Source organism: Paramormyrops kingsleyae, chromosome 23 (assembly GCF_048594095.1).
Source record: "Paramormyrops kingsleyae isolate MSU_618 chromosome 23, PKINGS_0.4, whole genome shotgun sequence".
Classification (NCBI taxonomy): domain Eukaryota; kingdom Metazoa; phylum Chordata; class Actinopteri; order Osteoglossiformes; family Mormyridae; genus Paramormyrops; species Paramormyrops kingsleyae.
The window spans coordinates 8624999-8636117 of NC_132819.1; the positions used below are offsets into that span (position 1 = coordinate 8624999).

The 11119-nt window shown below is 48.9% G+C and overlaps 2 protein-coding genes across 2 annotated transcripts; both read right to left on the minus strand.

The window, feature by feature from the left end:
* Positions 1–420: 420 nt before the first annotated feature.
* pithd1 (PITH (C-terminal proteasome-interacting domain of thioredoxin-like) domain containing 1) lies at positions 421–3564 on the minus strand. The gene is made up of 6 exons (XM_023831987.2): positions 2874–3564; positions 2444–2487; positions 2231–2308; positions 1747–1851; positions 1357–1465; positions 421–1026 (listed from the first exon to the last, which is right to left on the minus strand). The coding sequence occupies exons 1-6, from the start codon at positions 3072–3074 to the stop codon at positions 925–927; spliced, it is 639 nt and encodes a 212-aa protein (XP_023687755.1). The 5' UTR covers positions 3075–3564; the 3' UTR covers positions 421–924.
* An 828-nt stretch (positions 3565–4392) lies between these two features.
* Positions 4393–10985, minus strand: eloa (elongin A). The gene is made up of 12 exons (XM_023831980.2): positions 10811–10985; positions 9709–9765; positions 8994–9106; positions 7986–8509; positions 7135–7418; positions 6904–7015; positions 6483–6635; positions 6052–6149; positions 5641–5821; positions 5342–5489; positions 5059–5207; positions 4393–4966 (listed from the first exon to the last, which is right to left on the minus strand). The coding sequence occupies exons 1-12, from the start codon at positions 10880–10882 to the stop codon at positions 4905–4907; spliced, it is 1953 nt and encodes a 650-aa protein (XP_023687748.2). The 5' UTR covers positions 10883–10985; the 3' UTR covers positions 4393–4904.
* Positions 10986–11119: the final 134 nt, after the last annotated feature.

Genomic DNA, 11119 nt, shown 5'->3' on the forward strand with positions numbered 1-11119 from the left:
GGGTATAATGAAACGAGCATTATATGATATTAAGTGGGTACATATGTTGATTATGCATGTAAATATATACAACCTGTAGTGTTTCGCCAGAGAACCGCATTAACTAATAAATTAAAGAGTTCAATCGACTCGCTCTGGATGCGGCACTTCCACGGTGTGACACGGACTCTGCACATGCACCAACCGTTATTTAATATTGTTAGTTTTGGGGCATTTGAATATAAGTGACGTCAGAGTTCCCCCCAATGTTTTCCGACATGACATAAAGCGCCGTCGCAGAGGCTGGGAAGCAATAAATAAAAGCCGGTCCCGCAGCTCCGCTGCAGCCAGTTTGGATACAGCGCAGCATTCCTATCGCAACACGACCACGAGACGGTGCTTTGCGCGCGTGGGAGTAAGGACGCAATGAAAATGCACGAGAAGGGAAAAAACAGCCGTTTATTTTAGCACAAATCCTATCGTTTTATTGTGCAGTAATTTTACTTGACGAGAAAACTGCATGGGCTGAATGGAGCATGGTGGTTAAGGAACTAGATTCAACACCAAAACAGGTTCAGTACACATAACGTTATATTCTTGCAAAATACACTCAAGCGGCTTTGCAGCAGTGAAACGAACAGACAGAAATGGGCCAAGTTGCAAATTTCAATGTGTGTTCTGTGGACTGAAATATCCATGAACCAAATGTGACAAGTCATTCACAGCAAAAATGGAAACACTGAAGCGACCACCCTTTATTATAAATTATGCAGCAAATTTGGCGCTGTACAAATATCCGGCAAAAATCCATTCTGCAGCCTTGGACTGGTGAGACCTGCTTACAGCTTCTTCACGCGCCTCTCTCATCCTTCTGCCTCAACTGCCACTCCCCACTGCATCACGTTTCGCATTTCCTTTCTCTCACCCTGATAATCTTTATCTTCCTCAGGAGATAAAGTGCGTCTGTGGAGTGAGTGTTTCCACCTTGTGATCTGCCGGGTTTGCTGCCAACTCGTAGTTGCAGATCGTCACTTCGTGCCTGTGAGCCTGTGAGTTCGATGTAAAAGGACAATAGTTTCAAGTTCTATTCTGACATGTGATTGGAGGAACACAGTGAAATTGGGGGGGGGGGAGCAATAGGACAAACAGTAGGGGGCACTAGCGGAATATAAAAAGAGTAGTTAGAGATACAGAATCAAACTCCCCATATGCTTAACAAATGTTTGATTCCTAAGCACTTTTGAGGGAAAAGAAAAAAGTGTCAACCTAACCAATGAAGCACAACTTCAGATCAAAACTGGTATAAGCAGACAACAGTGTGAAAGTGAAGGGTGAAGCAGGCCCAGGACAATGAGGAAACAGCAGCGTTCACCTCACCTCTGCATACTCGCCACGCAGGCCGATGTAATAGACACGCGTGGACTCTGCCCCGAAGTTCCGCGACAAGTGGATGGACAGGTGCTGTACGTTGGAAAAGCGCGCAATCCTGGGGGGGGGGGGGGGAGAGCATACGGGATGATGGGATTGGGGGCGCTGACATTCGGAGGGGTGTGGGGTTAAAAATAAAAAGCGGATGGATGGGTTAATTGTTCCCAGCATTAGCCCCGAAGCTAGGGGTGCCTGAAAACAATGATTGTTATATCACACTCACTCTTTATTAGCTGCATGTACTATCCTAATAACACACGACCATTTAGCGGGGGGACTTGGCACGGTCATGTGACCCACTACATCATCATGTGAGAGTACACACGGGCGCCACCTCACTTAGTCGGGTACTCCAGCTGCGCCAGCGGGTCCCTGTTGAGCCGAAACGCCTGCTCAGGTTCTCTGCCCGTGTCGTCGAATGACATGTGGGGGATGTTTTTGTACCTGTTGGGAGCGAGAGAGCTCAGACACCAGGACTCACATATGCTGCGGCATCACAGTGAGACGGCGGCAATGACGGGCATATCTGCGCCAGGCTGGCAGGCTGCGGACATCTGCCTGACACTCACATCCAGGGAGACTAGCAGTGTGCAAAACTAATATCTGCAGCTACATTTCATTAGCGATGCTTAGGTTAGCATTAACGAAAGGCACAGTAAATTCAATTCAAAATACAAACCCCTTTCCTGTATGCCTAAGTAATCAGAGTAAAATACTGTCTTTGTTTTGCCAAGTAGATTTTTCTTTGTCCCTGTTCTAATAAACAGTAGCTGTCATAAACAGACAAGCTGGTCAGATGGACCAATGCTTTATCACCACTCACAGCTTCATCTCAGCAGGGTGTGAGTCGTCATCTTCGCCAGCAATGATGATCCCTTTCAATTTCACACTGCCGGTGAATCTTGGGGGACCCAAAATACACACAAACATGCCACTCTGTTAGAAAGAGAGGGCAAGGGGAAAAAACACTATGTACTACGGTTACTATGCCAATTTAAGCATGCCAGTGACGGCTATGCGTGTCGGAGCATCTCACGGGATGTTGAAGAGGAGTTCCTCATCAGCATCGCTGTCAACATACTGTGGAGGAGAGGAGCAAAAGATCATCAAGTTTCATCTCAAAGCACATTTTCTTTCCTCCCATACAGTTCAGCTGCTTTCTGAAAAAAGACAAAACTAACAGGTCACATATTCCAAGATTCTGTATGCATTGTGCATTATCAAAATTATTAACTTTATATTGTATTTTAATAGGCCTACATTAGTCTGAAAATGTGACACTTGAGCCAAAATGGCTACTGTGACGTCGCAGTTGCACTAACACAAGCACAATTAGAGTTCCCATCCGTCCCTTATTTTCCAATACGCCACGATCCCTATAGGCGCAATATATTAAATTTATATAGAGAAGTATAAAGAGTACTTCCAGAGTAAGAGCTTAAACTTAATCAGCTGATCACCGGTACCTTTTCTCGGTCGGTGCGTTGATCCCAAGGTTTGAAAACAAGTTTACCATCGCCCTCACGACTCTCGTTCAGGCACTGCACTTTCTCGATGTCAATGCGCCTGTAGAGCCCGTATTCCAGGCCCCTTTCCGCTGGCTCGTGCTCACCCTCGCATCCACACCCGTGACTGTGGCCCCCGTGGCCGTGGCCGTGACCAGACATGACACAAAGTCACAAAAGACACCACGTTATTTCTGGGACTAACAGACGCCAATAACGTTACCCACTGCGCTTCCCTAAACTGCAGAGTAGCAAAACGAGACAGCGTGTTTCGACTCTGCCCACGTGATCTTGGAAAAAGCTTCATGACACGTGACTGTAATTCTCCAATCAACATTTCGCTCTTCGCATTATTTTCCCCTATCGTTAAAAGTCCTAAAGTTGATATTGTACTTAAATGCTGAGGTTGTACAAAGTTCTACCCATCTTTCAGGGCTTCATTTTGTATTCGATTTCAAAATCGCCATTTTATGGACAGTGTTTTTTATTCTTTGTGAAAATGTTTCAGCATGTCACCAGTAAACAGTAGCAAATGTTAATCTACTGTCGCCATACGTAGAAACAGGAAGATTCCTCTTTTGGGGTAGCTAGACTGCGTAATATTCATCAGATGCAGTCTATCAGCATCCATTTCTCTCATCAAGAAAGACGAGTGACACACAACCACCTTACGATCAAGGTTTGGTCCCAGGCTCCACGTTCAATGTCCAAGAAACCGCACGGCAGCACCACCTTGCGGTTTTTAGTCAAATTGCATGCAATTACAGTACTGGTGGTGAACTTGCAAAAAAGCGACAGCACATCAAAATCATACCCAGCATCCAAACTGGATTAGGCCTGCAGCATAATAATACCCCCTGTTTAAAAGACAGTAACAACAACATGATGGGGGACTGACAATCCAGGTTTCTAAGTTATGTTTTAAATATATTCTTGTCATTTTGCAGAAGTATCCAATTTCATCATAGTTTGATGAAGATAAAATGAAAATTAAACATGGAGACTGTTTATAAGCAACATTCGCCGATGCATCATAAGATTACCTGAGCAAAGCTCTCTCTAAACGCCACTCATGAATGCTGTACATTTCTGTGTGTCTTCTTTAATAGAACTGCATCATTATCAGGCAGGTTACAAATATTCCTGTACACCAAGGAACATGCTCGCCCCCCACGATCCCCAAGCCCATGTCCTGGAAATTAATAATAAAAAAAGAATTAAAACTGAATGTAGAAAATACACAAATCAATGACTGCAGAATCCCTTTGAGGGCAACTGGTTGATTTTATTAAAAATGTCCATATAACATTTATTAAAATCTATTAAAATTACTATATTGATCCACTATCACAGGACCCAGCTTCAGAGTACGGGGCCCCGTTACAGAAATAAATACAGTAGAGTAAAGCTCACTCTTTTCTTCTGACATCATTTCCAAAAACCTTCAAACCCCCCATATCCCCCCCCCCTCCCCCCCCCGCGTCACCTCACTCCCATGCCTACCCTCCCGCCCCCAATCCTCCTTACCATACTTTTCTCCATCTATTCCTATTCATTTTTCACTAACACTCCCTCTTACTCGGTTCACAATGGACTCTGAGACACAGAGACACCCGGGTGATTTTCACCATGGTGAAGTGAGGTGAAGCACATGGCAAAACGGTACAAACCTGCCCAATAGCGGCCGATCCGAGCGGGTTTGTGTTTCATCTGAAATGCGCCCATGAGTGAATGCGGTGTGTGTATGTGTGTGTATGTCTGTCTGTGTGTGCGTGTGTGTGTCTGTGTGTGTGTGGTGCCCGTGTGACTAGGCAGGACACGATGTTCCACAGGAAGGCGGGGGCGTCTGTAAAAGCAGCATACTGCTCATCTCCTGTGTCGCTTTTCATTTTAAAATTTAAAAGGGAAAGAGTCTGGGCGCCGCCGGGATCCACTCTTTCTCCACCTCCTCTCTCTCTCTCTCTCTCTCTCTCTCTCATGTTGATCCCTCCTCTATCGGCGAGAGAACCTGTTCTTGAAAGCTTTGATAGTTTTGGCCATCATGGGGGCAATCTCTGCAAGGCAGACAGACAGGCCACATGAAGCCACAGACAGAGACGCGGGCACACAGACATCCCAAATCCTGCCCCGCGACCGTGACACTCACTCTTGACTTGTGGCTTGTCTCTAGCGCTGTGGGCACTCCCCGAACTGCTATGCCCCCCAGTGGAGAAGCGGGGAGGTGGGGGGAGACTGATCTCGGCAGGTCCGCCGGAGTCACCAGGCTGGGAGCTGCAGAGGGTAGCTGTCCGCATTCTGATAAAAGAAAGTGTTCCCATTATGTTATACGGGGGTTAATGGGGGAGGAGAGGCACCCAGAAGCATCCGTCTGCCTGCAGCAGGTAAAATATGACCTCCACCCCCATCAGAGTTTCTAGAAGGTTCCTTACTGAGCTGGGGCAGACATGCCAACTGCTGCACTGTTGCCGGAGCCAGACGCCCCTCCGCCGCTTGTAGTGCCGAACTTCTCCTGTCGGCGGCGCACATCACGGGGGGGCTTCGCCACGGAGTTCACGAACGCCATCTTCACCTGCCGGCCTGTCCGAGACGCGATTGAGGTGAAATGCTATGATCTTTTATCTGCCATTTGCATGAGTACAAGTATGGGTACATTGGAATGCTACTTTTTGCATTTCCCATCTTGCACGGGGTGACCCCCGGGGTGGGGGGAGGCAGGCCCTAGCAGTACCTTTGGGCCGGTTGGCGTGGGCGGAGCTGATGTTCTGCGTGAGCATGCGCAGGCGTTCCTCGCGCTCGTCGTGCAGACGCAGGTACATCTCACGCCAGGACTCGTATTCCTGCGGGCTCCCGTGCTTGAAGTCGCGCTGGCAGTGCCGCATCCACAGCTCATCCGTCTCCTCCATGAAGCACTGCGGAAGGAGCCACAGGGGGCGCTGCTGTGCACATTCACTGCACACCACGTTATTCCGCATTACGTGCCGTGTGTGCTGCTCTGCAGCTGTGTCACACACACAGGGCATAACGCTGCGGTATACGGGGCTGTGTTCACCACATAACATTACCCTATGTGCAGTGAGCTGAACAGGTGTGGAGGGAGCGCATGTGCGTGTCTGTGTGTGTCCGTGTGTGTCTGTGGTACCTGGTTACACTGCTCGATGCGGTACAGTTGTTCAGGAGTGCATCTCTCCAGAACAGGCTCTAGAATCTCGTAGGGCACACCCCCCACCTCGTCAATTGCTAGGGCGCACACACACACACACACACACACACACCCATTAGTGCACAGTCCATAATGCAACAATATGTTATCATATAAATGTTGCACATAAATGACACTGATACAAAAGTCAAAATCCATAGTCACTTTTACAAAATACAGCCTTCACTGTTATTCGTTATTAGTGCGTATATGTAATGTGCCATACCAGTTACTACTGACACACATATACCAACAAACAGGGCACTGCATGGCAGATCTACTGTCAGCACAGTCACTCACTACTGTCAACACAAAACTGTGCCGTGTTAAAACCAGATCAACAGGGTCATGTGACCAGCAGCAAGACTCACAGTCAATGTTGTTCTGTAGAACTCGGATGCACTGCTCATACAGGCTTATCATCTTTGGCAGGAAGGTCGTCTTTGCGCCGGAATACACCGACATCTTGGTGTTAAGGCGCCGGCCAGTGAAGCCCGCATCTTCCTCATCACACGATACTGGAACTATAATAGAAAGTAGGGGTGGAGACAGTAGGGGAGTCAAACCTGAGACAGACCTTAAGGCAGCGGTTCTCAAGCTATGGTATGTGTACCACTAGTGGTACTTGAGCTCCCTCTAGTGATAAGCAGAGGTATCTCTGCATTTACGTGTCACCGTAATGGTGGTAGGCAGTATAACAAGTTTGAAAAAACACCACCCAGTATCAGCTTCATAATGGCCACAGACAGCCAGATGCAGAGGAGGCGGTGATACAGGTGAGACAGGTGATACCTTTCCGCCGCTGGGGGGAGAGCGGGGTGACCTCGATGGACGGCAGGGGGCGGTAGTTGGGCTGGATGGCCGGCAGCGGGATTTCGGGGAGAGCGGGAACCACGTCGATAACCTGGGGGCAGGGGGGGGGGGGGGCAGGAGGAGCAGATGGGGCAGCATTCACAGCGGCCAGAGTGAGAGGAGCAAAAGCATCGCTGGCAATGAGCCAGACTGACGCAAGAGCCGACTCACCTTCCGGCGTCTCTCTGGGGTGGGCGGCGTGGGGGTGGGTTCGGCTGGCGGATCAGGACGTTTTGTGCTCATCCCGTTGGTCTTGCTTGGTTTGGGGGGCGTGGCGTGTGCAGCGGGGGGGGCAGCGGTGTGCCCAGGACGGGAGGGCTTCTTCTTCTTCTTGCTCGGTGTGGGGTCGTCGTACGTCAAGAACGACTCGAAGGACATGGTCGGGGCCTCGTATGCCTCCTCTTTGTCGCCACCCCGTGGCACTTCTGGGGAAGGCCGACGGTCCTGCGACGGGGCTAAAACAAATGCCGAGAGGGGGAGGGAAGGAAGAAAACAGTGAAAACAGCCCAAGACAGTAGAGCTCATCACACGTGTCACTCTGTCTCAAAGCTAAAACTGTAAAAAAAACAAACTGGAATGTATCAGAAATTCAGGGCACCAGAATAAGATTTCCAGGAGAGAAGTCTGGGCATGTGAGCATGCCCAGGCATACTGCCAAACAGCGCCGCCCCGCTGGGTCCATGCAGCATTGCGGCCGACATTTTCTCTCTCAGTTACTGTGGCATGGAATCAGCTGAAATCTTACAGATACAGCTGAACTGTAGCTGAACAGGCAGGACACGACACAGCTAAAGGCAGAGAAAATGGGAAATCTGGGATCAGGAGATGGGATTAACAAACAGACAAAGTCAGGTTAGGGGAAGGACTGCGGCTTCAGGGTGTGGGAACATTATTTTGGTTACGGGGCTGTTGAAGCGATCGCAGATGGAGTGAACGATCACCCTTCACAACCTGTAATTGGGTACTGGGCACCCCATGGCATGCGCACACACACCTACACACACACACACGCACGCACTCACCCTCGCTCGCCGCTCTCTTCTCCTTCTTCATGTCCCTGACACCGTGTTTGGAGGACTTGTGTGTGGCCCCAGGCCGCCGGTCGCCCTCCGCGCTGCGCTTCTTCCCCTCGGCGCCGCCCTTCTGGCCGTGCTGATGCCGGCGCTCTGGCCGCCGGTCGCCGCGAGAGCTCTGGGCCCTGCCTGGCTCCTTGTGCTGCTTCGAGTGCCGGACCTCTTTGCGAGGTGGGGGGGTCAGAGCCTCCTCCTCCGCGTGGGGGCTCTCATAGCCATCTGAATGGTGCCCGCGGTGCACGCGCTGGGGGCTGTACTGGTGATGTAGAGGCGACGAGGGGGAGCCAGTGTGATACTGCGAGCCTCCCTCCTCCTCCTCCTCCTCTTCCTCTTGCTGCTGGTGATCCAGCATTTCCTCATCCTGATGCTCATCCTCGTACTGTGGTTGCTCCGGAGACGGCTCTCGGTGCCGCTTGCGGCCCCCGCTCTCACCTCCCCGTGTGTGACCCCTTGCCTCCTTGCCGGCGGGTGGTCTGGGACGGCAGAATTGAAACAGTGTTACAAATAATGTATCGTCCTACAATGATACGATCAGCAGGCCGCTCTGAGGAGCTGGTGTGCACAGTTGGAGCGTGGGCAGCGAAGGCCTGTGCGATTATTCAAATGCATACATATGTTCGCTTCACAGAAGCATTTATTTTACAGCACTTCAGTTCAATGTCTGTCAATTCCACGCAAATGATTTGCATTTGATAAAAATCGAGGAGGTAGCCAAGACAAGACACATTTCTGAGGATTTTAATATTTTTAACAATCGACCCTGATTAAAGGATATATTTCCATAAGTTTTCTAAGTACAGGTTTTTAAATTAAATAAACCATCTGTAATAATCTTGAACCTAACAGGCGAGTAAATTGCTTCAGCAGTAAATTTGAAAGGCCATCGATTCATCTGGAAGCCTCACTGCTCGTCAGCAGGCACAAACACCAGGCCGCCCATTCCCAGTGCAAGCCCACCTCTCCACAGGCTGCGGAACCAACATCTTCCATCTAGCCACCAGGGTCTTGGCCATTGGTCCCACAGTTTCATGTTTCCTCAAGGAGTTCACGGATTTGCCGACCCCGGTCTCCTGCAAAGGGGGGGGGGGGGAGGGGGACACACACACACCAGAATTTCACAAAGTAAAGAACAGAACTAGCAACAAGATGGCAGCAGGATCGTATCCCCAGGAGGTTGTCAGGTCGTAGCCTTAAGCATGGCGTTTAAATGTCAGGAAACACCGGAAGCTGTGTATAAGGAAACACTGTCAAATAACAGACATAAAAGGAAGAGAAGATGAAGTTTCCAAAGGTCAATCCCTAACTTCTGCCTATATGTAGCCTGTGTCCAGTTTGTGGGAATTTTGCCTGTTAGACTCATATGGCCAATAAATAAGCTCTCATAATAATGATATACACAAATCAGTCTTCAGCTCATTACATAGCCTTGATTGCACAGATTATGTGAACCCACAGCTTATTATGTTACCATGTTAATGAGCCCTGCGGGTGAAACAGAAGGATCCCTTCATGCAGGAAGAGACCCTCCGATCTTACCTCAGCATCCCATGTGTGTGTGATCTATGTGTGTGATCTGTGTTGTGTGTGTGAGCTCTCTGTGCGTGTTATCTGTGCGTGAGAGCTCTCTGTGCGTGTTATCTGTGCGTGTGCTACCCTAATCCCCTCGTCTTACCACCAATATATCTATCGTCATAGGCAATCCCTCCAACCTCTTCAGAGTCTTCAGCAGCTGTAAGAAGAGAATGAGAGAACGTTCCTCCTGGTGAAGCATATTTGTTAAGGATAGCATATATCACCATGAGTCTATAACTAACAATAAAGCCAGTGCCTAAGAACTGTATACATTTTGTATTAGACTTTTTGTATTAGTCTTTAACATGTCACTTGCACACTTACGGCTGAAATGATAACATGCCCCACTTACTGAGCTTCTCATACATGAAGCTTGGGTGAGGGGAGCACTTTTAATAATAATAATAATTGATACTTTATTGATCCGCGTGGGGAAATTGTTTTTACGCCTCCCTCAACTTGTTCTTTGTAGAGTAAGTTGTCGGCGAAGGGCAGCCACCTGTTTTCTCAGGCTCTTTTTTATTATTATCGTTATTATCATTCTGACGCACAGTCACAGCGTCATCAGGGGCGTCCTTTATGGGGCCAAGAAGAATCAGATGTGGACGTGTTTACCAAGACTATCAGGTAGCAAAAAATCCTAACAGGTCACTTGGGGACTAACCGAGTAGAAATCCCTTTGTCTGAGTAGATATTTTATGCTATTCCAGCGAGAAAATGTAATGGGCTCTGTTTCTAAAAGACGTTTTTATAGAACCGTTCAGACACGACTGTACAGAGAATTATTTTCAAATTCAGAAAACAATACAATATAATAGCCACTCTAGCCTGTTTCTGCTGCTGTCAATCTGTAATTGTGTACCTATCTCCGGGGCTGTCATTTTATTAGCACACTGAACTGAGCGTCCAAACTGCTCCCATCGTATTAAAGGTCGCATAAATTGTGCCTTGTTCTGCTCCAAATGTAACTGCAAAAGGTATAAGTAAGCAATGCGCTGCTTCACTAACAGGCCAGTGTTTACACAACCCCTCCACCATCTGGCTGATTTAAACTGCGTCGCGATCTGAATATAATCCGTGACGTGATCTTTAAAAACCAGTACGGGCACGGATCGCTCCCTTAGGGTGCCTGGCAACCCAGTCCGCCCCAGCGACCCCCACACCCGGCGAGCATCTGCCCCCGCTGGTGCGCCGACATTTACCTTCCGAGGCTCTTGGTTTTCCGTGAGCCTTGACTGGAGTTTCTCCACCACTTCCAGTAGATCCTCCGCCATATTTACTGCTGGATTTGTAGCCCGGAAACCGCTGCTCTAGCAGACTCGCTGACTTGCCCACTTCGTACCGACGGCGTCAGTCCAGCCACAGTTACCATGTAAAGCTTCCGGAAGTGCGTCACCGTACAGCTGACGCTGGGGCTAGCGAGCGCTAGTGTATGGTTTATTACGACGTGAGCGAAGGGGACAACTACAGTACTGATATTAATTGCTCTTTAATGTATTCGTGGAATGTCA

Bases quoted from the DNA above. Each gene is read 5' to 3' on its own strand.
- pithd1 (XM_023831987.2), bottom strand. From the start codon at position 3,074: ATGTCTGGTCACGGCCACGGCCACGGGGGCCACAGTCACGGGTGTGGA. The intron at 2,488-2,873 runs GTACCGGTGATC...TCTCCTCCACAG, and splicing joins AACGCACCGACCGAGAAAAG to TATGTTGACAGCGATGCTGA. The intron at 1,852-2,230 runs GTGAGTGGTGAT...CGCTCCCAACAG, and splicing joins CACCCTGCTGAGATGAAGCT to GTACAAAAACATCCCCCACA.
- eloa (XM_023831980.2), bottom strand. From the start codon at position 10,882: ATGGCGGAGGATCTACTGGAAGTGGTGGAGAAACTCCAGTCAAGGCTC. The intron at 7,419-7,985 runs GTGAGTGCGTGC...CATTTGTTTTAG, and splicing joins GAAGAGAGCGGCGAGCGAGG to CCCCGTCGCAGGACCGTCGG. The intron at 4,967-5,058 runs GTGAGTGTCACG...TCTGCCTTGCAG, and splicing joins AGACAAGCCACAAGTCAAGA to AGATTGCCCCCATGATGGCC.